General features: G+C 55.9%; 2 protein-coding genes across 3 annotated transcripts in view; one reads left to right on the forward strand and one right to left on the reverse strand.

The window, feature by feature from the left end:
* The window catches only part of LOC139226269 (tricarboxylate transport protein, mitochondrial-like), a 22,434-nt gene extending 14,086 nt beyond the window's left edge, over positions 1-8,348 (reverse strand). Inside the window, exons 1-3 of the mRNA XM_070856902.1 lie at positions 8,114-8,348; positions 6,383-6,490; positions 4,895-4,994 (exon numbers count right to left, since the gene is read on the reverse strand). Of these exons, the coding sequence (XP_070713003.1) occupies positions 4,895-4,994; positions 6,383-6,490; positions 8,114-8,312 (407 nt within the window). The 5' untranslated portion in view covers positions 8,313-8,348. The remainder of the gene's footprint in view (positions 1-4,894; positions 4,995-6,382; positions 6,491-8,113) is intronic.
* Positions 8,349-8,848: 500 nt separating this feature from the next.
* tekt1 (tektin 1) lies at positions 8,849-23,816 on the forward strand. 2 transcript variants are annotated; one of them, XM_070858033.1, is made up of 8 exons: positions 8,849-8,907; positions 11,086-11,280; positions 14,152-14,317; positions 15,290-15,418; positions 16,931-17,074; positions 19,807-20,029; positions 22,493-22,689; positions 23,467-23,816. In XM_070858033.1, exons 2-8 carry the CDS (start codon positions 11,091-11,093, stop codon positions 23,624-23,626), a joined length of 1,209 nt encoding a protein of 402 aa, XP_070714134.1. In that variant the 5' UTR covers positions 8,849-8,907; positions 11,086-11,090; the 3' UTR covers positions 23,627-23,816. The 2 variants fall into 2 exon arrangements, with proteins under 2 accessions (XP_070714134.1, XP_070714135.1); XM_070858034.1 differs by lacking the exon at positions 8,849-8,907 and adding an exon at positions 10,716-10,769.
* The last annotated feature ends 3,657 nt before the right edge of the window (positions 23,817-27,473 follow it).

Below are 27,473 nucleotides of genomic sequence, written 5' to 3' on the forward strand. Positions count from 1 at the left end.
AGGGGGAAGAGGAGGAGGGGGGAGGAGGAGGAAGAGGGGTAGGGGGAAGAGGAGGAGGAGGAGGAGGGGGTAGGAGGAGGAGGGGTGGGGGAAGAGGAGGAGGAGGAGGAGGGGTAGGGGGAAGAGGAGGAGGAGAAGGAGGAGGGGTAGGGGGAAGAGGAGGAGGGGTAGGGGGAAGAGGAGGAGGAGGAGGAGGGGTAGGGGGAAGAGGAGGAGGAGGAGGAGGGGTAGGGGGAAGAGGAGGAGGAGGAGGAGGGGTAGGGGGAAGAGGAGGAGGAGGAGGAGGGGTAGGGGGAAGAGGAGGAGGAGGAGGAGGGGTAGGGGGAAGAGGAGGAGGAGGGTAGGGGGGAAGAGGAGGAGGAGGGGTAGGGGGAAGAGGAGGAGGAGGAGGGGTAGGGGGAAGAGGAGGAGGAGGAGGAGGGGTAGGGGGAAGAGGAGGAGGAGGGGTAGGGGGAAGAGGAGGAGGGGTAGGGGGAAGAGGAGGAGGAGGGGTAGGGGGAAGAGGAGGAGGAGGGGTAGGGGGAAGAGGAGGAGGAGGGGTAGGGGGAAGAGGAGGAGGAGGAGGAGGGGTAGGGGGAAGAGGAGGAGGAGGGGTAGGGGGAAGAGGAGGAGGAGGGGTAGGGGAAGAGGAGGAGGAGGGGTAGGGGGAAGAGGAAGAGGAGGGGTAGGGGGAAGAGGAGGAGGAGGGGTAGGGGGAAGAGGGGTAGGGGGAAGAGGAGGAGGAGGGGTAGGGGGAAGAGGAGGAGGAGGGGTAGGGGGAAGAGGAGGAGGAGGGGTAGGGGGAAGAGGAGGAGGAGGGGTAGGGGGAAGAGGAGGAGGAGGGGTAGGGGGAAGAGGAGGAGGAGGGGTAGGGGGAGAGAAGAGGAGGAGGAGGGGTAGGGGGAGGAGGGGTAGGGGAAGAGGAGGAGGAGGGGTAGGGGAAGAGGAGGGGTAGGGGGAAGAGGAGGAGGAGGGGTAGGGGGAAGAGGAGGAGGAGGGGTAGGGGGAAGAGGAGGAGGAGGGGTAGGGGGAAGAGGAGGAGGAGGGGTAGGGGGAAGAGGAGGGAGGAGGGGTAGGGGGAAAGAGGAGGAGGATGGGTAGGGGGAAAGAGGAGGAGGAGGGAGGAGTAGGGGGAAAGAGGAGGAGGGAGGAGGGGGTAGTGGGAAGAGGCCAATAAATCGGCCAACAGCGAGGCAATGAATCCCAGGGAGAGACCTGTGGAAAGGAGGAAGGAGATCAGTAGGAGTATGTGTGTGTGTATGAACTAGGCCCATACAGCAGAGCTGGTCTCCAGTGGTCTTGGATCCCCTTGCCACTGGACCAAGACCTCGCTCTGTCAAGCCCGTGTGGTAGCCGGTGTACAACGGCCACCCCAGGTTAAAAGAATACACACACAGGCATCTTCCACCCTTTAAGATGAAGTTCGGTACCTGGAACATCAGGACTCACATGGACAACCCCAACAGCAACAGACCAGAATGCCGCACTGCTATCGTTGCCTGGGAACTCAGACGTTTCGATGTAAACATCGCCACCCTAAGCGAGACCCGGTGGGCAGGGGAAGGTCAGCTCAAGGAACAAGGTGGTGGTAACACCTTCTTCTGGAAAGGTGAACCAGAAGAAAAACGCCACCTCTATGGGGTAGGCTTTGCCATAAAAATGTAGCTAGTTGGACGTCAGTGACTTCCCCTGCAGGATAAACGAACGTCTCATGGTCCTTCGGCTCAGCCTAGCCCGGAACCAGTGCGCTACGGTCATCAGTGCGTATGCCCCACCACTGGAAGCTACAGACAAGGCCAAAGAGGAATTCTACTCCAGCCTCGAACAATCCCTGTCCCGAGTCCCAACAGGCGACAAGCTGATCCTCCTTGGCGATTTCAACGCCAGAGCTGGAAAGGACAGACCTCTGGGGAGGTGTGATCGGCAGGGAGTGGGTAGGGAAAACCAACTCCAACGGTACCCTCCTCCTGACGAAATGCTTGGAACATGACCTTGTCACAACCAACACCTTGTTCCGTCAGAGACACAAGTACAAAGCTTCATGGCAACACCCTCGCTCCAAGCACTGGCATCTGCTCGACTATGTCATCGTCCGAGCGAGGGACCGCAAGAATGTGCGCATCACCCGTGCCATGACAGGAGCAGACGACTGCTGGATGGACCACCGCCTAATCCGCGCCGTCATCTCCATCAGGGTAGCCCCAAAACAGCGACGGCAACAGAAACAATGCCACAGGAAAATCAATGCTGGAGCACTCAAAGACCCTGCTAAGAGAACCCTATTCAGCCAGTGCCTCTCTACCATCCTAGCGGCTCTCAGTGATCCAGAGACGCAGAGTGCCCACAGCGCCTGGTCTGCCCTCAAGACCTTCATAATTAGCACCTAGGAAAAGACGCTCGGTCACTCGACCAGGAAACACCAAGACTGGTTCGATGAGATCGACCAGGAGATCCAGATTCTAATAAGCCGCAAGTGCAAGGCATTCTTGAACTGGAAGCAGCAACACAACTCGAGAACAAGAAAGCAGCTCTACAGACGTCTGAAGGCCGAGGTCCAACAAAAAACGCGCAAAGAACAGATGGATGGAGAACAGGTGGGTGGAGAAAGCGTAGGAGATCCAGCTACTAGCCGACAATTCTTTAGCGCAGTCCAAACCACCGACGGCCCAAGGTCCTACCCCATTGTGGGCCAAGAACGGAGAGTTGCTCATCAAGAACAGAGAGGCAGTCAGTATCGCTGGAAGGAGCACTTCAAAGATCTCCTCAACCAAGACTCCGTCTTCAACATGTGTCGATTCCATCCCGCAGCATGTTACCAGTCACCACCTCAGCACAACCCCAGCCCGGCATGTGGTAGAAAAGGCCATCCGACAACTGAAAAACTAGGCCTCAGAAGCAGATGGAATCCCCGCACTAAACATGGCGGAGAAGCACTACTGGCACGGATCCATGACATCATCTCTCTTATCTGGAAGGAGGAGAACATGCCAGGAGATCTCAGACACTGTAATCATGACCATTTTCAAGAACGGCGACATCCGATTGCAGTAATTACAGAGGAGTTTCCCTGCTGTCGGCCACAGAGAACGTCGTCGCAAGAATCCTCCTCAATTGTCTTCTCCCTGTGGCTGAAGAGCTACTCCGATGCACAATGCAGATTCCGCCTACTAAGGGGCACAATGAACATGATCTTCACCATGTGGCAAGTCCAAGAGAAATGCAGGGAACACCACCAACCCTTGTACATGGCCTTCTTTGACCTCACAAAGGCCTTCGACACTGTCAACTGTGAGGGATTATGGAGCATCCTCCTCAAATTCGGCTGCCCTCAAAAGTTTGTCACCATCCTCTGCCTACTTCACGATGACATCCAAGCCGTGATCCTGACCAACGAATCCACCACAGGCCCAATCCACGTCCGGACCAGGGTCAAGCAAGGATGTGTCATCGCACTAACACTCTTCTCAATCTTCCTTGCTGCAATGCTCCATCTCACCCTCAGCAAGTCTCCCCGCTGGAGTGGAGCTAAACTACAGAACAAATCTCTGTCGCCTCCAGTCCAGATCCAAGATCGTCCCATCCTGTCATTGAATTACAGTATGCAGACGATGCTTGCGCCTGCGCACACTCAAAGGCCGAACTCCAAACCATCATCAACACCTCCACCAAGGTGTACGAGAGCATGGGCCTTACACCAAACATCCATAAGACAAAGGTCCTTTACCAACCTGCCCCCACCACACAGTACTGCCCATTGATCATCAAAATTCACGACGAGGCCTTGGACAAAGGGAACCATTTTCCATACCTCGGGAGCCTACTGTCAACAAGGGCAGACATCGATGACGAAGTCTAACACCGCCTTCAGTGCGCCAGAGCAGCCTTCAGTCGCCTGAGCAAGAGAGCGTTTGAAGATCAGGACCTCAAACCTGGCACCAAGTTCATGGTGTACAGAGCAGTAGTGATACCCGCCCTCCTATATGGCTCAGAGACATGGACTATGTACAGCAGGCTACTCAAAGCACTGGAGAAGTACCACCAACGCTGCTGTCGCAAGATCCTGCAAATCCATTGGCAGGATAGACGCACCAACGTCCGTGTTCTTGCTCAGGCCAACATCGAAGCACTGACCACGCTCCATCAGCTCCGTTGGGCGGGCCACATCATCTGCATGCCTGACACAAAACTCCCAAAGTAAGCGCTCCACTCGGAACTCCTACACGGCAAGCGAGCCCCAGGTGGGCAGGGAAACGCTTCAAGGGCATCCTCAAAGCTTTCTTGATAAAGAGCAACATACCACAACCCCCCCCCCCCCCCCCCGACACCTGGGAATCCCTGGCCCAAGACCGCTCAAAGTGGAGGAAAAGCATCCTGGAAGGCACCGAACACCTCGGGTCCCTTCGCCAAGAGAAAGCTGAAGCCAAACGTCGACAGTTGAAGGAACACGTGGCAACCCACCCACCCTTTCCTTCAACCACTGTCTGCCCCACCTGTAAGAGACTGCAGGTCCCGCATTGGACTCCTCAGTCAGCTGAGAACTCATTTCTAATGTGGAAGCAAGTCATCCTCGACTCCGAGGGGCTGGCTAAGAAGAGAGGACCGGGGGGGGGGGGGGGTGAGGGGATGGGTAGGGGGTGAGACGTTCCAACATGACCCCAGCTGGAATCAAACAACCCAACACGAAGCAGGGGTCTTCAGCCTCGAGAATGTCCGAGAGGTGTTGTAGCCGGGCATCGCACGGCAAGCACAGCACCAGAGTCCCACACTGCTCCATTTTATAAACCCAACACATTATCGCTCGACAACTCCTCAAATATCTTTTTATAAACACCTTTGCACTTCTTCCCCTCTCCTTTTCTGGCCGTTATTTGCCATCTCTCTGACTTATCTTGTGCGGACTGGTTTGCTCTCTTACCTGACGGCAGATTTCGGGATGGAGCCGTACAGCAGGGGGCTGAGACCTCGGTACAATCCCTTCACCCCGTGTTCCTGAAGTGTTACCCGGATACAGTCTCCTGCCGAGGGAGCAGACCGTCAGTTCCTGCGGCTCGTTAGTGGGGGCTCCTCGCCTTCTATTCAATCCCACACTTACATAAATGACAATCCCTGTCTCCTCGGTTTAATGGAGATCCACGTACGTTTGTACCAGAATGATACGTGGATTCCAATAACATAGGGAATAGGAGGAGTAGACCATTCGGCCCCTCGAGCCTGCTCCACCATTCAGTAAGATCATGGGTGATCTGATCTTGGCCTCAGCTCCACTCCCCATAACCCTTGACTCCCCGATTGTTCAAAAATCTGTCCATCTCTGCCTTGAATATATTCAATGATTCAAGGGTTAAGAGATTACACAAATTAGCATTTGTATTCCCCAGAATTTGGAAGGTTAAAGGGTGATCTGATCGAAGTTTTCAGGATATTAAGGGGAGCTGATAGGGTAGATAGAGAGAAACTATTTTTGCTGGTTGGAGTGGCTAGGACTAGCGGGCATGGTCCAAAATTTAGAGCCAGGCTTTTCAGGAGTGAAATTAGGAAACACTTCTACACACAAAGAATGTAAGAAATAGCAGGAGTCGGCCATTTGGCCCCCCGAGCCTGCCCCACCTTTCAATAAGATCATGGCTGATCTGATCTTGGCCTCAACTCTATTTCCCTGCCCGCTCCCCATAACCCTCGACTCCCCTATCGTTCAAAAATCTGTCTATCTCCACCTTAAATATATTCAATAACCCCAAAGGGTGGTAGAAGTTTTGAACTCTCTTCCGCAAACAGCAATTGATGCTAGGTCAATTGTTAATTCTGAATACGAGAATAGATTTGTTAACCAAAGGTATTAAGGGATATGGGCCAAAAGCGGGTATATGGTGTTAGGTCACAGATCAGCCATGATCTCATTGAATGGTTTCCTCACATTCCTATGTTTGCCTGGCTCGGTGTTCGAGTTAGCTCCCAGACAATTAACGCACGATTGTAGAGATGACATTCCCCTCTGGAGATGTGCCTTCCCTCTGCCACGGTCCCCCCTCTCCTGCCACAGGGAGATCAGGATATCACTGGGGGGAGACCACAGGTAGGGAACCGCGTCTCTGGCATTCCCTGGCACAGTGATCCAGAGCTCACCTCCCGCAGGGCTGTCCAGTGTCGGGATATTTAACTCGATTGTCCCGCACATTGCGTGATTGTGGCTATCGCTTGTGTGAAGCTGGCTGTCTCTCACAAAGCTCTCATGGTGTGGAGCCTGTGACCCTACAGTGCTCTAATGGCAGAGTGCAAGGCCAATTCTCAGTGCCACTGCAGTATGTAGGGGGAGAGCATTTGTGCCAGTGAAATGGGCATCCCTTACCAAATGCGCATAGTGTGTAGTGTCTGTGTCTTTATACCAAGGGCCAGTATCCCTTACCAATGCCCCTATAACGTGGACGATTCGCCCGCTCGTCAAGCTGGAGCTGTGTTTTCACATACTCTGTTGGAAAGGTGATGCAGATTTCAATTCCTCCAGCAAGGCCACCTGCACCACATAAAGAGGGTGAATCGATGCGCGAGCACTCAACGAATCAAAGAGAATCCCCCAAAACCCTCGTGCCCCTTTCTCAGGAGTACAGTCGATTCTGGTCCCACCCCCCATTCTCACTGCCCCCAGAGCCCAAGTCTCTCTCTTTCCCACCCCCATCCCCTCCCTACCTACCGTGGCGATGGTTTCTCCAGGTGGTGAACCCCAGCTCCTGCACCCAGTCCCCCACCCCCTCTCCCCCTGGACCGAGTCCAATCCCCACCCCTCAGGGCCCAGCCCAGTACCCCCTCACACCCCCCAGGGGCCCTGTCCCCCCCCCCCCCCCCTCACACCGCCCCGGGGCCCTGTCCCCCCCACCCACACCCCCTGGGGCCCTGTCCCCGCCACACACACCCCCCCGGGGCCCTGTCCCCCCCCCCTCACACACCCCCGGGACCCTGTCCCCCCCCTCACACATCCCCGGGGCCCTGTCTCCCCCCCCCCCCACACCCCCGGGGCCCTGCCCCCCGCCTCACACATCCCCGGGGCCCTGTCCCCCCCCCCCCACACACCCCCGGGGCCCTGTCTCTCCCCCCCCCGGGGCCCTGTCTCTCCTCCCCCCCCCGGGGCCCTGTCTCCCTCCCCCCCCCTCACACACCCCCAGGGCCCTGTTTCCCCCCCCCCCCTCACACACCCCCGGGGCCCTGTTCCCACCCCCCCCCCGGGCCCGGTCTCCCCCCCCCCCCCTCACACACCCCCGGGGCCCTGTCCCCCCCCCTCACACACCCCCGGGGCCCTGTCCCCCCCCCTCAAACACCCCCGGGGCCCTGTCCCCCCCCCTCAAACACACCCCCGGGGCCCTGTCCCCCCCCCCCCCCCCCAGGGCCCTGTCTCCCCCCCCCCTCACACACCCCCGGGGCCCTGTCCCCCCCCCCCCCACACACCCCCGGGGCCCTGTCTCCCCCCCCCCCACACACCCCCAGGGCCCTGTCTCCCCCCCCCCCCCTCACACACCCCCGGGGCCCTGTTCCCACTCCCCCCCCTCACACACCCCCGGGGCCCTGTTCCCACCCCCCCCCCGGGCCCGGTCTCCCCCCCCCCCCTCACACACCCCCGGGGCCCTGTCCCCCCCCCCTCACACACCCCCGGGGCCCTGTCCCCCCCCCTCAAACACCCCCGGGGCCCTGTCCCCCCCCCTCAAACACACCCCCGGGGCCCTGTCTCCCCCCCCCCCCCCACACACCCCCAGGGCCCTGTCTCCCCCCCCCCTCACACACCCCCGGGGCCCTGTCCCCCCCCCCCCCACACACCCCCGGGGCCCTGTCTCCCCCCCCCCACACACCCCCAGGGCCCTGTCTCCCCCCCCCCCCCCTCACACACCCCCCGGGGCCCTGTCTCCCTCCCCCCTCACACACCCCCCGGGGCCCTGTTTCCCCCCCCCCACACACACACACCCCCGAGGCCCTGTCCCCCCACCCACCCCCGGGGCCCTGTCCCCCCACCCACCCCCGGGGCCCTGTCTCCCCCCTCCCCTCCTCGTTCCCACCCCACCCTCACACACCCCCGGGGCCCGGTCCCCCCTCATACCCTCCTGGGCCCGGTCCCTCACACCGTAGCCCCCGGGCCCCGGCCGGCCTCTACCTGCCAGGATGGCTTTGGCCGGGTGTGTGAGCTTCCCGGAGCCGCCTGCAGGAGGAGCCGCCGCCGCTGCCGCCAGAGCCCGCCTCCCCCGGGCCAGGCCCGCAGCCCCGGGATGTCCCCATCCGCGGCCGGGGGAGAGGCGGTGGGCGGCGGGGCCGGGAGAGCCGCTGCCGCTCGCGGGCCCGCTCGGTGGAGACATGCCGGCAACGCTCCCGCGCTCTGAGGGAAACTGCCTTCACCCGCCGCCCCTCGCCATTGGTCAGCTCCAACCGCCCTGCCAGTGGACCATGTAATCCCCGTCATATTATTGGCTAGGTCTGGGAACGCGCGGCTCTATCATTGGTTAATTCTGGTGCGGTGAAGACTAGACACCTGATTGGCTGTCCCAGTGTGCCCTGAAGAATTTGATTGGCTGAGAGAGTAAGGGGCGTAAGGAGTGCAATCATGCGCGGTGCAATAAATAATGCACCAGGCGTTTTTCCCGTTCGGTGTTTACCCAATTGCTGCAGTGCTCTGGAGCCAGGGCTTTGGACAAACTCACGGGGAAAATAAAATCAATGCAAAGGCTTCCTGTCCCTCGAACGCTGAGCTTAAATGTTCCCGCCTTCTCAATCACTTAGTCCCGCCCCTGCTCGCTATTGGCTGAGAATACGCCCCGCCCACTGACGTGCATGCTCTTCGCCCCGTTACCAAGGAGACGGTTGCGCGGAGGATACAGTTGCTAGGCGACGCGTTTGTTGAGAGGGCGACACTGCGGCTGCGCGGAGCGAGGGAGATTGGCGGATTGCAGACAGGTGAGTGCGGGCCGCGAGCGGGACCGGGACCCCCCCATCCCCCAGGACTTCCCCACCCCCACCCCCCCGGGACCCCACCCCCACGCACAGAGATCCCCACCCCGGGAACCTCCCCAGGACCCCACCCCCCGGGCACAGAGACCCCCTCCCCGGGACCCCCCCCCAGGATCCCACCCCCCGGGAACCACCCGGGCACAGAGACCCCCTCCCGGGACCCCCCCCAGGACCCCACCCCCCGGGCACCCCACCCCGGGAACCCCCCGGGCACAGAGACCCCCTCCCCGGGCATCCCACCCCGGGAACCCCCTCCCCGGGACCCCCCCAAGGACTTCCCCACCCCGGACCAACCCCCGGGACCCCACCCCCACCACCCGGGCACAGTCCCCCTCCCCGGGAACCCCCCGGGCACAGAGACCCCCTCCCCGGGCATCCCACCCCGGGAACCCCCTCCCCGGGACCCACACCCCCCCAGGACTTCCCCACCCCGGACCAGCCCCCGGGACCCCACCCCCCGGGCACAGAGACCCCCTCCCCGGGCATCCCACCCCGGGAACACCCCGGGCACAGAGACCCCCACCCCCGGGCACCGAGACCCCCTCTCCGGGCACCCCACCCCGGGAACCACCCGGGCACAGAGACCCCCTCCCCGGGACCCCCCCCCAGGATCCCACCCCCCGGGAACCACCCGGGCACAGAGACCCCCTCCCGGGACCCCCCCCAGGACCCCACCCCCTGGGCACCCCACCCCGGGAACCCCCCGGGCACAGAGACCCCCTCCCCGGGCATCCCGCCCCGGGAACCCCCTCCCCGGGACCCCCCCAAGGACTTCCCCACCCCGGACCAGCCCCCGGGACCCCACCCCCCGGGCACAGAGACCCCCTCTCCGGGCACCGAGACCCCCTCTCCGGGCATCCCACCCCGGGAACACCCCGGGCACAGAGACCCCCTCCCTGGGCATCCCACCCCGGGAACACCCCAGGCACAGAGACCCCCTCCCCGGGCATCCCACTCCGGGAACCCCCTCTCCAGGACCTCACCCCCCCCCCCCCCCCGCAGGACTTCCCCACCCCGGACCAACACCCGGGACCGCACCCCCACCACCCGGGCACAGTCCCCCTCCCCGGGAACCCCCCGGGCACAGACCCCCTCCCCGGGAACCCCCCAGGCACAGAGACCCCCTCCCCGGGCATCCCACCCCCGGGACCCCCCCCCCCCAGGACTTCCCCACCCCGGACCAACCCCCGGGACCCCACCCTCCGGGCACAGAGACCCCCCTCTCCGGGCATCCCACTCCGGGAACACCCCGGGCACAGAGACCCCCACCCCCGGGCACCGAGACCCCCTCTCCGGGCATCCCACCTCGGGAACACCCCGGGGACAGAGACTCCCTCCCCGGGCATCCCACCCCGGGAACCCCCTCTCCAGGACCTCACCCCCCCCCCCCCCGCAGGACTTCCCCACCCCGGACCAACCCCCGGGACCCCACCCTCACCCCCCGGGGACAGAGACCCCCTCCCTGGGCATCCCACCCCGGGAACCCCCCGGGCACAGAGACCCCCTCACCGGCCATCCCACCCCGGGAACCCCCCGGGCACAGAGACCCCCTCCCCGGGCATCCCACCCAGGGAACCCCCCGGGCACAGAGACCCCCCTCCCCGGGACCCCCCCCCTCCCCCCGGCACCTGTCCGAATGCCTCCTTATGTGGCTCGGTGTTGAATTTTGTTTGATAATCGCTCCTGTGAAGCACCTTGGGACGTTTTTCCTACGTTAAAGGCGCTATATAAATAAAAGTTGTTCTATTTCTCCACAAACATAAGAAGGAGGGAACGTAATAAACATAACCAGAGGGCACAGATTTAAGGTGATTAACAAACGAACCAGAGGCGACACGAGGAAAAACATTTTTACACAGCTAGTGGTTAGGATTTGCAATGCGCTGCCTGAGAGGATGGTGGAGGCAGATTCAATCGTCGCCTTCAAAAGGGAATTGGATAAATACATGAAGGAGAAATTGCAGGGCTCCGGGGAACGAGCGGGGGAGGGGGACTTCGAAAGAGCCGGCGCAGACTCAATGGGCCGAATGGCCTCCTCTGTGCTGCACCATTCTATGATTGTATAAAGGTTAATGTTGAATGAGTGGGAAAGGCAGTGAAACGTTTGTTTTCTGCACCTGGCAGGTGGCATGGCCAAACTCATCCAGGCACGAACCAAATTCCTGCCCCAAGAATGGAGCATCTCAAACAAGAGCCGCTACAACAATGCAGAGGTGCAGCGATCGCGATCGGAGCGGCTGGTCTTGGAGAGCGAGAGGCTGGTGGACGAGATCGAGAACACCACAAGGAAAACTCAACGGGATGTCAACAAAAAGCTCGGTACAACCTTTTCTGATCGTGTTTTGATACTGTTGCGTCGTATACATTCTCTCCTTGATGCACCGACCCGTGGTCGGGTATGGGCCCACAGATACCAACATTTCCCCCCCCCCCAGTATCTTCAATTATATTGCCCATTCATTATCATAGGCAGTCCCTCGAAATCGAGGAAGACTTGCTTCCACTCCAAAAGTGAGTTCTCAGGTGACTGTACCGTCCAATACGGGAATTACAGTCTCTGTCACAGGTGGGACAGACAGTGGTTGAAGGAAAGGGTGGGTGGGTGGGACTGGTTTGCCGCACGCTCCTTCCGCTTGCTTTCTGTATGCTCTCGGCGACGAGACTCGAGGTGCTCAGCCCCCTCCCGGATGCATTTCCTCCACTTGGGGCAATCTTTGGCCAGGGACTCCCAGGTGTTGGTGGGGATGTTGCACTTTATCAAGGAGGCTTTGAGGGTGTCTTTGAAGCGCTTCCTCTGCCCACCTTTGGCTCGTTTGCTGTGTAGGAGTTCCAAGTAGAGCGCTTGCTTAAAGCCACTTCAGAGGGCAGTTAAGAGCAAGCCACGCTTGTGTGAAACTGGAGTCACCTATCGGCCAGACCGGGTAAGGGCGGCAGGCTTCCTTCCCTAAAGGTCATCAGTGAACCCCTTGGGTTTTTCCCCGACAGATTCACTTTTACTGATCCCAGCTTTTCACAGCCAGATTTGATTTTTAAACCAGATTATAATTCTCGAACTCGCCATGGTGGGATTTGAACTCGTGTTCTCTGGATTACCGGCCCAGTAACATAATCACTGCGCGACCGTAACAATGTGTTGCGTGTGGATTGTTTGATCAGTGCCGAGGGAGCTCTTTGTTACAGTCCGGACGTGGGTCGCTGCACACTGGTTGCCACATGCAATGACCGCGGGCACCACGACCTTTGCCCCTCGGAGTTCGAAGAGTTGCTAGATACCAATGTTGAGAAGCAGCAGTAGTTTTAGCACTAATATTTGGGACTGAGTTAAACGAAGCAAACAGCACTGCCAGTTCAATCTGAGCATCTTGTCTTGCCCGAGACTAAGTCTCCGGTGACTTTATCCCTTTCGACCCACTCAACCAACACCCCCTGTGCTCGCTGACCTACATTGGCTCCGCCTCAAGTTTAAAATTCTCACCCTTGTGTTCAAATCCCTCTATGGCCTCGCCCCTCCTTATCTCTGTAATTTCCTCCAGCCCCACAACCCTCCGAGATCTCTGCACTCCTCTAATTCTGGCCTCTTGAGCATCCCCAGTTTCCATCGCTCCACCATTGGCAACCATGCCTTCAGCTGCCTGGGCCCTAAGCTCTGGAATTCCCTCCCTATCTTTCAATCCTATTGGATATAATAGTAGTGCCGGAGGGTTGCTAACGTTATACCAATATTCAAGAAAGGGGAGAGGCATAAACCAGGAAACTACAGGCCAGTCAGCCTAACGTTGGTGATGGGGAAGCCATTATCAGAGACAAAATACATTTTCATTTGGAAAGGCATGGGTTAATCAAGGAGAGACAGCATGGGTTTGTGAAAGCTAAATTGTATCTGACCAATTAGATTTAATTCTTTGATGAAGTAACAGAGAAAGTTGATCAAGACAATGCAGTAGCTGTTGTATATATGGACTTTTGGAAGGCATTTGACAAAGTGCCACAGGGGAGGCTTATTAAGGGGAAAATGGCAGTATGGATACAACATTGGCTGAGTGACAGGATGCAGGGTGGTGGACAGCTGTTTCTCAGACTGGGAGGTGGTTTGCAGTGGTGCTCCCCAAGGGTCCCATTTTGGTCAACTGCTCTTCAGTTTATATAAACGCCCCAGACCCGGGTTAAGGGAGCAGCATTATAAAGTTTGCAGATGATACAAAACTTGGCAAAGTACTAGATTATGATAAAGATGGTTGTCGGCTTCAGGATGACAGACAGGATGGTGAAATGGGCAGAAGCGTGGCAGATGCAGTTCAATGTGGACAAGTGTGAAGTGATGCACCTTGGGAGGACTAATATAGAAAGACAGTGTATGATAAATGGCACATTTTGAAAAGTGTAGATGAGCAGAGAGACCTTGGTGTCCATATACACATCCTTAAAGTGGCCGGGCAAGATGATAAGGTGGTTAAAAAAAACATATGGGTTACTTGGGTTTATAAACAGAGGGATAGACTATAAAAGCAAAGAGATCGTGCTGGAACTTTATAAATCACAGGTTAGGCCTCAGTCAGAGTATTGTTGTTCTGGGCATCACATTTCAGGAAAGATGTAACAGCCTTAGAAAGGGTACAGGAGGTTTACCAGGATGTTACCGGGGATGGGGAGAGGTTGGAAAAGTCCGGACTGTTCTCCTTGGAACAGAGACGGTGAAGGGGTGACCAAATAGAGGGTTTCAAGATGATGGGAGGTTTTGATAAGAGTAGAGAGAGAGAAACTATCCCTCTGGGGAGTGGGTCAGTAACCAGAGCTCATGGATTTAAAATCATTGCAAAAGATCCAGAGGGGGAGATGAGGCGAAACGTTTTCACTCCGACAGTTGTGGGGGGGAGGGGGGGGAAACGGACGGACACACAGCGGGGGGGGGGGGTATGGACACAACTGGTCTGTCACAGAGCCGACACAGGCACCACGGGCTGAGTGGCCTCCTCCTGTGCTGTACGTTTCTATGATTCTAAACCTCTCCGTCCCTCTCGCCTCCTTAAAGACGCTCCATAAAACCTCCCTCCTTTACCAAGCTGTTGGTCGCCTGTCCCTACCATCTCCCTTCGTGGCTCGGTGTGAAATGATGCCTGCTCACCGCTCCTGTGCAGCACCTTGGGATGTTTTATGTAGGCGCTCCCTAAATGCCCACCGTTGTTGTTGTAGATCAGAGGATCGAGGAGGTCACCTACTGGGAGAAGGAGCTCAACACCAAGCTCGACGAGCTCTCCGACGAGACGGAACTCCTGCTAGCCCAAAAGACGCGTCTGGAAAAGGCTCTGGACAGCTACTGTGCCCCTCTCTGCATCGCTCAGCAGGCTCTGCTCAATCGGTACGGATCAGCCTGAGGAACGGAGCATGTGTTTGGTGAGGAGGTTGAGGGGCGTAGTGCCGGAACACGATCGGGATCCTGGAAATAATGAGCCGACCTAAAGAACACAAACAAAGGCCGCGCTCTCCCCCCGGAATCGGGGTTGGGTCCCGCGGACCCCCAGCGAGTTGCACCGCTCAGTGCGTTGCAGGCGGACCCAGACTCTGGGCTTGAGCAGAATCTTCCCACCACAGGGCAATTACAGCCAATCCCTAACCCGATCCACCGCAGACCCAAGAAAGGTGGGTCAGAGTACTTTCTGAACGTTGAGGGGCTGGGAACTGTGAAGGAGCCGAGAGATTTTGGGCTCCAAGTACAGAAATCACTAAAAGCTGGCAAGGCCGGCATTTATTGCCCGTCCCTAATTGCCCCTTGAGAAGGTGGTGGTGAGCCGCCTTCTTGAACCGCTGCAGTCCGTGTGGTGAAGGTGCTCCCACAGTGCTGTTAGGGAGGGAGTCCCAGGATTGTGACCCAGCGACGATGAAGGAACGGCCGATATATTTCCCAGTCAGGATGGTGTGTGACTGGGAGGGGAACGTGGAGGTGGTGGTGTTCCCATGCGCCTGCTGCCCTTGTCCTTCTAGGGGGTAGAGGTCGCGGGTTTGGGAGGTGCTGCCGAAGAAGCCTTGGCGAGTTGCTGCAGTGCATCTTGTAGATGGTGCACACTGCAGCCAGGGGGCGCCGGTGGTGGAGGGAGTGAATGTTGAAGGTGGTGGATGGGGTGTTGATCAAGCGGCTGCTTTGTCCTGGATGGTGTCGAGCCTCTTGAGTGTTGTTGGAGCTGCACCCATGCAGGTATAGAATGGATGAGATCCTGGATCTAGTTTAGCATGAATTCGGTCCCAGGTCAGGTGTAGGGTGGTTTAGATGCAGAGCAAGATTCTCTAGTTCCACTGTCCCAATGTGCTGTGTGTTTTTTTGGTGGTTTTGCAGAGAGAAGCGAGTTGGGATCGATCTGGTGCACGATGAGGTGGAGAGGGAGCTGCTGAAGGAGGTTGAGGTTATCCAGGGTATCATGGCTCTGCTGAAACGCACCATCGAACAAACTGATGAGCAGATCAGGTATGTGAGCCTCAGATATTCAATAAACGGATGATCTGTACAGCGCATTCTTTAATCACACACCTTATTGGGGACGGCAGGAGAGCAACAGGGAGAGCACAATAACCCAGCACAGGCATTCAACAAATACGTCCGTCTGAAACAGCGGACATTCAATTATTTGTTGGGCAGGAATCTCTGAGCACAGGCTGCGTACATTGGTGCTGGGTTGGATGGAAGAATCGTTGGGTCTGTGTGGAGAGGGGGGGGAGGGATGAGGCTGGAGAGGGGGGGAGGGATGAGGCTGGAGAGGGGGGGGCGGAGGAGGCTGGAGAGGGGGTGAGGGGTGAGGCTGGAGAGGGTGGGGAGGCTGGGGAGAGGGCAGGGAGGGGAAGGGGTGGGGGGGGGGGGGAGGGGAGGGTGCAGGGAGGAGAAGGGCCTGAAAAGGTTTGCCCCAAAAATGTTGATCAGGTGTGAGCTGTGGCTCAGTGGGTAGCATTCGCTCCTCGGAGTCACAAGGTTGTGGGTTTAAGTCCCCCTTTAGAAATATGAGCACAAAATCCAGGCTGACACTCCAGTGCAGTACTGAGAGAGGGCCGTGCTTTCGGAGGGACAGTGCTGAGGGAGCGCTGCACTGTCGGAGGGGCAGTACTGAGGGAGCGCCGCACTGTCGGAGGGGCAGTACTGAGGGAGCGCCGCACTGTCGGAGGGGCAGTACTGAGGGAGCGCCGCACTGTCGGAGGGGCAGTACTGAGGGAGTGCCGCACTGTCGGAGGGGCAGTACTGAGGGAGCGCCGCACTGTCGGAGGGGCAGTACTGAGGGAGCGCCGCACTGTCGGAGGGGCAGTACTGAGGGAGCGCCGCACTGTCGGAGGGGCAGTACTGAGGGAGCGCCGCACTGTCGGAGGGGCAGTACTGAGGGAGCGCCGCACTGTCGGAGGGGCAGTACTGAGGGAGCGCCGCACTGTCGGAGGGGCAGTACTGAGGGAGCGCCGCACTGTCGGAGGGGCAGTACTGAGAGAGGGCCGTGCTTTCGGAGGGACAGTACTGAGGGAGTGCTGCACTATCAGAGGTAATCTTATTAAATGGTGCAGCAGGCTTGAGTGGCCAAATGGCCTACTCCTTCTCCTAGTTCTTATGTTCTTATGTCTTTTGGATGAGACATTAAACTGAGATCACATCTGCCCTCTCGGGTGAATGTTAAACGACCCCACGGCCAATATTGGAGGAAGAGCAGAGGTGTCCTGGGGCCAATATTTATCCCTCAACCAACATCACTAAAACAGATTATCTGGGTCATTATCACATTGCTGTGTGTGGGAGCTTGCTGTGCGCTCATTGGCTGCCACGTTTCCTACATTACAACAGTGACTACACTCCAGAAAGTACTTAATTGGCTGTGAAGCGCTTTGGGACGTCTGGTGGTCATGAGAGGCGCTATAGAAATGCAAGTTCTTTCTTTCTGTCTTCATATGTAATAAATTGAAAAAAACTGCACCAAACTCACGTTTGATTCCCCCTCCCTCCCCCCAGGTTAAACCGTTCCGCTAAGTTTTACTTGGAGAAGGACCTGAAAGACAAGTCCAGGGCTCTGAACGTGGACAAATTCACTGCCAACCTGACCAACAACTCCCCAAATATCGACTACTTCCCCAACACCGTGAGGATCGAGGGAAAGTAAGTGTGCTCCACGCTCCCACCACTCGGCTCCCCAACCCCCACTCCATGTTGGCGAGGGAGAGCTGGAGGTGAGGAGACTGGTATCTGTGCCCCTGTAGGGTGACTTGTAGTGCTGTGGGGTCCAGCCCAGTGACACCGAGCACAGCGTGCCGCACCGCTGGTGCCAGTGAAGAAGCAGCAGCTGCCCGCATGGCCAGGAACACTGGCACCCAGCTCTCGGGCTCCCTCAACAGTGGCAGTGATGCCTTATTGACGTTAAGCTGTCACCGATGCCAGCTCTGTGATATCAACACAGGCAGTCCCTCGGAGTTGAGGAAGACTTGCTTCCACTCTAAGAGTGAGTTCTCAGGTGACTGAACAGTCCAATGTGGGAATTACAGTCTCTGTCACAGGTGGGACAGACAGTGGTCGAGGGAAAGGGGTGGGTGGGACTGGTTTGCCGCACGCTCCTTCCGCTGTCTGCGCTTGGTTTCTGCACGCTCTCGGCGACAAGACTCGAGGTGCTCAGCGCCCTCCCGGATGCACTTCCTCCATTTAAGGCGGTCTATGGCCAGGGACTCCCAGGTGTCGGTGGGGATGTTGCACTTTATCAATGAGGCTTTGAGGGTGTCCTTGAAGCGTTTCCTCTGCCCGCCTGGGGCTCGCTTGCTGTGTAGGAGTTCCGAGTAGAGCGCTTGCTTAGGGAGTCTCGTGTCGGGCATGCAGACGATGTGGCCCGCCCAACGGAGCTGGTCGAGTGTGGTCAGTGCTTCGATGCTGGGGATATTGGCCTGAGCGAGAACACTGACATTGGTGTGTCTGTCCTCCCAGGGGATTTGCAGGATCTTGCGGAGACAGGGCTGGTGGTATTTCTCCAGTGTTTTGAGGTGTCTGCTGTACATGGTCCACGTCTCGGAGCCATACAGGAGGGTGATATAAAGGAGGCATGGCTCCTCCTCAACATCTCGACTGGTATCAGGCTAATTCCACGCGAGGGCCAACCATCAAACAGTCACCATCCCCTGTAACCGGCTCATCGCTCCCAGACACGCACTGCCCATCGGCAAGGCCCAGTGATAGGACTTGGCTTGTTGTCCTGTGAAACTCCGGCGCTTCTTCACGGGACAGTCGGTGCAAAGTGGTTGTCATCTACCTTGCCCAAGAAGGCATACGGAACACTTGCCTTTATTAGCCGAGGCATAGAATACAAGAGCAGGGAGGTTATGCTTGAACTGTATAAAACACTGGTTAGACCACAGCTGGAGTACTGCGTGCAGTTCTGGTCACCACATTACAGGAAAGATGTGATGCACTAGAGAGGGTACAGAGGAGATTTATGAGGATGTTGCCTGGACTGGAGAATTTTAACTATGAGGAAAGATTGGATAGGTTGGGGTTGTTTTCTTTGGAACAGAGTAGGTAGGGGGGGGAAGAGCTGATTGAGGTGTATAAAATTATGAGGGGCCTGGATGGAGTGGATAGGAAGGACCTATTTCCCTTAGCAGAGGGGTCAACAACCAGGGGGCATAGATTTAAAGTAATCGGTAGGAGGTTTAGAGGAGATTTGAGGGGAAATAATTTCACCCAGAGGGTCTGGAACTCACGGCCTGAAAGGGTGGTAGAGGCAGAAACCCTCACCACATTTAAAAAGTACCTGGATGAGCACCTGAAGTACCGTAACCTACAGGGCTACGGACCCAGAGCTGGAAAATGAGAATAGGCTGGATAGCTCTTTGTCGGCCGGCACGGACACGATGGGCCGAATGGCCTCCTCCTGTGCTGCAAATTTCTATGATTCTATGAAGTCTTTCGAGTGGCATTGGCTGAAAGCATGGACCAGATCGCCTGGCCGCGCTGAGAATCGGGTCTGGTGTGTGCTGCGATCTCGCTCCATCGCCGTAACTGTGGTCACGATTTATCCCTCAATCAGTACCTAAAACTGATGATCGGGTCATTATCACATTGCTGTGTGTGGGAGCTTGCTGTGCGCAAATTGGCTGCTGCGTTTCCCACATTACAACAGTGACTACACTCCAAAAGTACTTCATTGGCTGCAGAGCGCTTTGGGACGCCTGAGGTTGTGAAAGGTGCTATAATCATAGAATCATAGAATGATGCCACACAGGAGGAGGCTATTCGGCCCATCGTGCCTGTGCCAGCTGTGGCTGAGCGATCCAATTAGTGGTGAAAGGCGCTATAAAAATGTTTGTTCTTTGTTTTGATGGGACAAGGCCTCCTCATCAATACAGACTTATGCCTGATCCTGTCACATCTCCCAAGGTCAAGCATTTTAAACAAATTGGGCAAGTGCCTAAACAGGCTCGAGGAGCTGAATGGCCTCCTCCTGTTCCTGTGTAACAGGCTCGAGGGGCTGAATGGGCCTCCTCCTGTTCCTGTGTAACAGGCTCGAGGGGCTGAATGGCCTCCTCCTGTTCCTGTGTAACAGGCTCGAGGGGCCGAATGGGCCTCCTCCTGTTCCTGTGTAACAGGCTCGAGGGGCTGAATGGCCTCCTCCTGTTCCTGTGTAACAGGCTCGATGGGCTGAATGGCCTCCTCCTGTTCCTGTGTAACAGGCTCGAGGGGCTGAATGGCCTCCTCCTGTTCCTGTGTAACAGGCTCGAGGGGCTGAATGGCCTCCTCCTGTTCCTGTGTAACAGGCTCGAGGGGCTGAATGGCCTCCTGTTCCTGTGTAACAGGCTCGAGGGGCTGAATGGCCGTCTTGCTCCAATACCTTTGCTCTGTTTTTCCAGCTCCGTCACCCCCGAGGAGTGGCAAGATTTCACCAACACGAATATTGTGAATGCTGACAAACAGAAAAATAGCTCAACGGCATTGCGCTCCCTGATTGACGGCATCTTATCGGAAACCACGAGCGACATGCTAAGACAAGAGGAAGCCGTGAACCGAGCCTTTAAATTCCGCATTCAAGAAACAAAAGATGCAAAATGCAAACTGGAAAAGCATCTCAGTAAGGTTGGTGCCCGCACTGTCTCTGTGGCTATGGCAACACCAGTCAAAGCAACCCCCGACAGTGTATTCAGTGGCACCCCGTATCCTCTCCATCACCAAGCCCGCCTATTTCCCCCTCCGTAACATCGCCCGTCTCCGCCCCGGCCTCCCCTCATCCGTTGCTCAAACCCTCATTCCGTGCCTTTGTTACCAGACTCGACTATCCCAACGCTCTCCCAGCCGGCCTCCCATCTTCCCCCACCTCCGTAAACTTCTGCTCATCCAAAACTGAGCTGCCCCATGTCCTAACTCGCACCGAGTCCCACTCACCCATCACCCCCCGTGCTCGCTGCCCTGTGTCTAACTCGCACCAAGTCCCACTCACCTATCACCCCCCGTGCTCGCTGTCCTGTGTCTAACTCGCACCCAGTCCCACTCACCCATCACCCCCTGTGCTCGCTGCCCTGTGTCCTAACTCGCATCCAATCCCACTCACCCATCACCCCCTGTGCTCACTGACCCGTGTCCTAACTCGCACCCAGTCCCGCTCACCTATCGCCCCCTGTGCTCGCTGCCCTGTGTCCTAACTCGCACCGAGTCCCACTCACCCATCACCCCCTGTGCTCACTGACCCGTGTCCTAACTCGCACCCAGTCCCGCTCACCTATCGCCCCCTGTGCTCGCTGCCCTGTGTCCTAACTCGCACCGAGTCCCACTCACCCATCACCCCCTGTGCCCGCTGACCTACATTGGCTCTCGGTCCGGCAATATCACGATTTGAAAATTCTCATCCTTGTGTTTAAATCCCTCCATGGCCCTTGCCCCTCCCTATCTCTGTAATCTCCTCCAGCCCCACAACGCCCCGAGATCTCTGCGCCGCTCCAATTCTGGCCTCTTGCACATCCCTGATTATAATCACATCACCTGGGCCCCAAGCTCTGGAACTCCCTCCCTAAACCTCTTCACCTCTCTCTCCTACTTTAAGGCGCTCCTTAAAACCCACCTCTTTGACCAAACTTTTTGTCTGATTACACCCGTGAAGCGTCTTGGGATGTTTTTACTATGTTAAAGGTGCTATATAAATGCAAGTTGTTGCTGACGTTATACACTACGTATTGAGACCGGGGGGTGGGGTAAGTGAGATTCGGACTATTTGCTCACTCGGAGGGTAAACACCAGAATGGACCGAATGGCCTGTTTCCATGTTGTAACTAAAGATAATCTGAGACATGCCGTGTGATGAGTGGAGCGAGCTCAGGAGGAACAGGGGACTTTGGGCCTCTGGGCCTCTGGGTCCCAAAGCTCTCCCCCACGGGGGGTTTTCCTCCCCTCATGTCTGGGTCTGTAGTAGACTCATTGATTGAGATCGATCAACAACTCCATTAGCGGTGGATCATCTGATATTAGGTGAATTGGATGGACCTTGGTCTTCGTTCATCAAGCAATTCCCATGATCGTAGAACGATACAGCACAGGAGGCCATTGGGCCCATCGAGCCTGTGCCGGCTCTGTGACAGAGCGATCCAATTAGTCCGTCTCCCAGCTCTTTCCCCACAGCCCTGTGAATTATTCAAGTATTTATCCAATTCCCGGTTTGAAAGTTACTATTGAATCTGCTCCCACCGCCCTTTCAGGCAGCGCGTTCCCGATCACAACAACTCGCTGCGGTAAACACATTCTCCTCCCCTCCCCTCTGGTTCTTTTGCCAATCACCTTAACTCTGTGTCCCTCTGTTACCGACCCTCCTGCCCCGGGGATAGTTTCCTTATTTACTCCATTAAATCCCCTTCCTGATATTGAACACCTCAATCAAATCTCCCCTTAAACTTCTCTGTTTTGAGGAGAACAGCCCCAGCTTCTCCAGTCTCTGCACATAACTGAAGTCCCTCATCCCTGGGACCGTTCTGGTCAATCTCTGCCCCCTCTCTAAGGCCTTCACATTCCCCCTAAAGTGCGGTGCACAGAATTAGACAATACTCCAGCTGGGGCCTAACGTGTGTTTTATACAGGTTCATAAGAACTTCCTTACTTTTGTACTCTATGCCTCTATTTATATAAAGCCAAGGATTCCACATGTCTTTTTACTAACCTTCTCAACCTGCCCCGCCACCTTCAACAATCTGTGCACACATACCTCCAGGTCTCTCTGTTCCTGCACCCGCTTTAGAACTCTATCTTTAGTTTATATTGCCTCTCCTCATTCTTCCGACCAAAATGTATCACTTCACGTCTCTCTGCATTAAATTTCAGCTTCCACGTGTCGGCCCATTTCACCATCTGTCTGTGTCTTCCTGCACTCTGTCACTCTCCTCCTCCTCACCGTTCACTGCATTTCCGTGTGATCTGCAAAAACCTTTGAAATGAAGCCCTTTATACACAAGCCCAGGTCATTACCATCCATCCAATGATGTGAGCGGTTTATCTCCCCGTGCGGCTCCGAGCCCCCGGGGTCCTGTCCATGCTCATCGAGGTGTCGTTCTCCCTCAGGTGCTGGATGAGATTTCCGCGCAGGTAAAGAACATCGAGCTGCTGAAGAAGACCATCATCGACAAGGAAGGACCCATGAAGGTGGCTCAGACACGCCTGGACACACGGACACAGCGGCCGAACGTTGAGCTGGTCAGAGACCCAGCCCAATATCGGCTGATCAGCGAGGTGAAGGAGATCACGGATAATGTGGACAGGTGTGTTGCAGAACTTGGGTGAGAACGGCAGGGGCAGGCATCAAGGCATCAGATATAGACTGGTGCCATTCGATAGTATGTGGGGGGGGGGGGGAGGGTCGCGTAGGGTTAAACCCCTCTGACTTCCAGCCACAGACGCCGCACTGCAGCAGCAGCAGTACCATACAAAAGGCTCTGGCCCATTTTGGGTAGATAGAATAATACAGCACCGAAGGAAGCTATTCAGCCCATCAGGCTCAAACCGGCTCTTTAAAGGACGATCCATTTAGTCCCAGTTCCCCTGCTCCTTCCCCTGAGCTGTGCAAACTTTTCCTGTGTATGATGGTAAGTTTTACTCTGTACCTAACCCGTGCTGTACCTGCCCTGAGAGTGTTTCATGGGACAGTGGTAGAGGGAGCTTTACTCTGTATCTAACCCCGTGCTGTACCTGCCCTGAGAGTGTTTGATGGGACAGTGTAGAGGGAGCTTTACTCTGTATCTGACCCCGTGCTGTACCTGTCCTGGGAGTGTTTGATGGGACAGTGTAGAGGGAGCTTTACTCTGTATCTAACCCCCTGTACCTGCCCTGGGAGTGTTTGATGGGATAGTGTAGAGGGAGCTTTACTCTGTATCTAACCCCCTGTACCTGCCCTGGGAGTGTTTGATGGGACAGTGTAGAGGGAGCTTTACTCTGTATCTGACCCCGTGCTGGAATAAAGCAGGATCGGGGTTGAATGCAGAGCGCTGGGTGTTGGATGAACCACGATGGTGTGAGTGAGTGCCTGTTTTGCCCTGCAGGCTGCGAGCGACTCTGGCTCAGGCCGAGGCTGAGCTGAGGGGCCTTCGCCGGAACCAGCTGGCGTTGGAGGAGGAGATTGAAATCAAGACCAACACGCTTTATATTGACGACGTGCAGAATCTGAATCTGAGGAACTCCATTTCCATCAACTACTTCTAGGCCTGCAGGACTCCCAGCTGTGAGCCTGTCTGGCTGTGTGTGAGAGAATGGTGTGTGTGTGTACCATAAACACTATAACACGCTGAGGTGCATGGCAGTTTTTTTCTTGTTCTTTGCCAGTTTGTTACACCCCTTCCTCATGTCTCTATATATAACTGTCAGAACATTAATAAATCCTTTTAAACTAAAATCCTATCCCTCCTTTTAATTCCTGTATCTGCCGTGCTTTCCCCGTCAAATCCACCACCGATCGCCCACACTGGTTCGTATACAAAAGCAAAATACTGCGGATGCTGGAATCTGAAATAAAAACAGAGAATGCTGGAAATCTCAGCGGGTCAGGCAGCATCTGTGGAGAGCGACAGTTAATGTTTCGGGCCTGGGACAAAGGGTGTCTCCACACACGAGATTTCCAGCATCTTCTGCTTTTATTTCTGGCTCGACATATTCCTGGAGTTTGCATCACATGATCTCCAACCGCCTCGCCCCCGCACTTTCACCATTGGTTGCCTGATACGCCAATCCTCGAGCTGTCCCGCCCCCAGATCAATCACAGAGTGAGGAGACTCTTTGTTACCCAACTTTTCGTTCCTGGAATGTGAGCCGCCCCTCCGACAGTGCGGGGCTCCCTCAGTACTGCCCCTCCGGGGCTCCCTCAGTACTGCCCCTCCGACAGTGCGGGGCTCCCTCAGTACCGCCCCTCCGGGGCTCCCTCAGTACTGCCCCTCCGACAGTGCGGGGCTCCCTCAGTACCGCCCCTCCGGGGCTCCCTCAGTACTGCCCCTCCGACAGTGCGGCGCTCCCTCAGTACTGCCCCTCCGACAGTGCGGCGCTCCCTCAGTACTGCCCCTCCGACAGTGCGACGCTCCCTCAGTACTGCCCCTCCGACAGTGCGGGGCTCCCTCAGCACTGCCCCTCCGACAGTGCGGCGCTCCCTCAGTACCGCCCCTCCGACAGTGCGGGGCTCCCTCAGCACTGCCCCTCCGACAGTGCGGCGCTCCCTCAGTACTGCCCCTCCGACAGTGCGACGCTCCCTCAGTACTGCCCCTCCGACAGTGCGGGGCTCCCTCAGTACTGCCCCTCCGACAGTGCGACGCTCCCTCAGTACCGCCCCTCCGACAGTGCGGGGCTCCCTCAGTACCGCCCCTCCGGGGCTCGCTCAGTACTGCCCCTCCGACAGTGCGGCACTCCCTCAGCACTGCCCTGGAGTGTCAGTCTAGATTTTGTGATCAAGTCTCTAGAGTGGGACTTGAACCCACAAACACCTGACTCGGAAGCGAGGGTGCTACCCACTGAGCTAATCTGTCGGAGATCTCGCTGCTCGTCTGCTGTAACTGGAGGAAGAGCCGATGAGATCGAAGGGAAATGGCATTTATCAGGTGACTCCAGGTCCTGCCCATTTCCCGTTCAACATTTGTTCCAGACCGGCAGGTACACCACTGCTTTTTCTTTTTTATATCAGTAAGTAACCTGTTAACAATGTTGTCTTAATTTAAGTGTAGCTAAGGGTTAAGTCATGGCAGGAGAGCTCGGTCACGTGATATGCTCCTCCTGTACCATGTGGGAACTCAGGACGCCTCCGGTGTCCCTGACGACTACGTGTGTGGGAAGTGTATCCACCTCCAGCTCCTGACAGACCGCGTTGCGGAATTGGAGCTAAGGGTGGATTCACTCTGGAGCATCCACGATGCTGAGAATGACGTGAGTAGCACGTGTAGCGAGCTGGTCTTACCGCAGGTGAGGGGTCCACAGCCAGCGAGGGAATGGAAGACCAGCAGGAAGAGCAGTGCAAGGAAGGTAGTGCAGGGGTCCCCTGCGGTCATCCCTCTGCAAAACAGATACACTGCTTTGAGTACTGTTGAGGGGGATGACTCATCAGGGGAGGGCAGCAGCAGCCAAGTTCATGGCACCGTGGCTGGCTCTGTTGCATAGGAGGGCAGGAAAAAGAGTGGGAGAGCGATATTGATAGGGGATTCGATTGTAAGGGGAATAGATAGGTGTTTCTGCGGCCACAACCAAGACTCCCAGGATGGTATGTTGCCTCCCTGGTGCAAGGGTCAAGGATGTCTCGGAGCGGGTGCAGGACATTCTAAAAAGGGAGGGAAAACAGCCAGTTGTCGTGGTGCAGCAGGGAGGGATTCAAATTCCTGGGGCATTGGAACCGGTTCTGGGGGAGGTGGGACCAGTACAAACCGGACGGTCTGCACCTGAGCAGGACCGGAACCAATGTCCTAGGGGGAGTGTTTGCTAGTGCTGTTGGGGAGGAGTTAAACTAATATGGCAGGGGGATGGGAACCAATGCAGGGAGATAGAGGGAAACAAAATGGAGACAGAAGCAAAGGACAGAAAGGAGATGAGTAAAAGTGGAGGGCAGAGAAACCCATGGCAAAAAACAAAAAGGGCCAATGTACAGCAAAATTCTAAAGGGTCAAAGTGTAATAAAAAGGGAAGCATGAAAGCTCTGTGCCTCAATGCGAGGAGTATTCGGAACCCAGGAGAGGGCTCTGAGCTAGTTAGAGTGAGGGAGAGCTCAGATGAACATGACCCCAAGAAAGAATGCAAAAGGCAGGAGGCAACAGAGCAGAGTAGCACTGGGGTAAGTGTAAACCACAAGGTGATAGGAAGGGACAATATGTATGAATATAAAGGGGCTGCAGGAGGGGTCAAAGCTAAAAATCATGGTTTAAAAACTAGTATTAAAACACTTTACCTAAACGCACGCAGCATTCGAAATAAAGTAAATGAGTTGACGGCACAAATCATTACAAATGGGTATGATTTGGTGGCCATTACAGAAACGTGGTTGCAGGGTGGCCAAGACTGGGAATTAAACATACAGGGGTATCTGACAATTCGGAAGGATAGACAAGAAGGGAAAGGAGGTGGGGTAGCTCTGTTAATAAAGGATGATATCAGGGCAGTTGTGAGAGACGACATTGGTACTAATGAACAAAATGTTGAATCATTGTGGGTGGAGATTAGAGATAGTAAGGGGAAAAAGTCACTGGTGGACGTAGTTTATAGGCCCCCAAATAATAACTTCACGGTGGGGCGGACAATAATCAAGGGAATAATGGAGGCATGTGAAAAAGGAACGGCAGTAATCATGGGGGATTTTAACCTACATATCGATTGGTCAAATCAAATCACACGGGGTAGCCTGGAGGAGGAATTCATAGAATGCATACGGGATTGTTTCTTAGAACAGTATGTTACAGAACCTACAAGGGAGCAAGCTATCTTAGATCTGGTCCTGTGTAATGAGACAGGAATAATAAATGATCTAGTAAAAAATCCTCTCTGAATGAGTGATCACAGTATGGTTGAATTTGTAATACAGATTGAGGGTGAGGAAGTAGTGTCTCAAATGAGCGTACTATGCTTAAACAAAGGGGACTACAGTGGGATGAGGGCAGAGTTGGCTAAAGTAGACTGGAAACACAGACTAAATGGTGGCACAATTGAGGAACAGTGGAGGACTTTTAAGGAGCTCTTTCATAGTGCGCAACAAAAATATATTCCAGTAAAAAAGAAGGGCGGTAAGAGAAGGGATAACCAGCCGTGGATAACCAAGGAAATAAAGGAGAGTATCAAATTAAAAACCAATGCGTATAAGTTGGCCAAGGTTAGTGGGAAACTAAAAGATTGGGAACATTTTAAACGACAGCAAAGAATGACTAAGAAAGCAATAAAGAAAGGAAAGATAGATTACGAAGGTAAACTTGCGCAAAACATAAAAAGATAATAAAAGCTTTTACCGATATATAAAAAGGAAAAGATTGACTAAAGTAAATGTTGGTCCTTTAGAAGATGAGAAGGGGGATTTAATAATGGGAAATGTGGAAAT

Source organism: Pristiophorus japonicus, chromosome 16 (genome assembly GCF_044704955.1).
Source record: "Pristiophorus japonicus isolate sPriJap1 chromosome 16, sPriJap1.hap1, whole genome shotgun sequence".
NCBI lineage: Eukaryota > Metazoa > Chordata > Chondrichthyes > Pristiophoridae > Pristiophorus > Pristiophorus japonicus.

What these genes read in the sequence shown, in the direction of transcription:
- tekt1 (XM_070858033.1), top strand. Translation starts at nt 11,091, where the DNA reads ATGGCCAAACTCATCCAGGCACGAACCAAATTCCTGCCCCAAGAATGG. An exon ending in CAGCAGGCTCTGCTCAATCG is followed by an intron (nt 14,318 to 15,289) that starts GTACGGATCAGC and finishes GTGGTTTTGCAG; the next exon opens with AGAGAAGCGAGTTGGGATCG. An exon ending in CAAACTGATGAGCAGATCAG is followed by an intron (nt 15,419 to 16,930) that starts GTATGTGAGCCT and finishes CCCTCCCCCCAG; the next exon opens with GTTAAACCGTTCCGCTAAGT.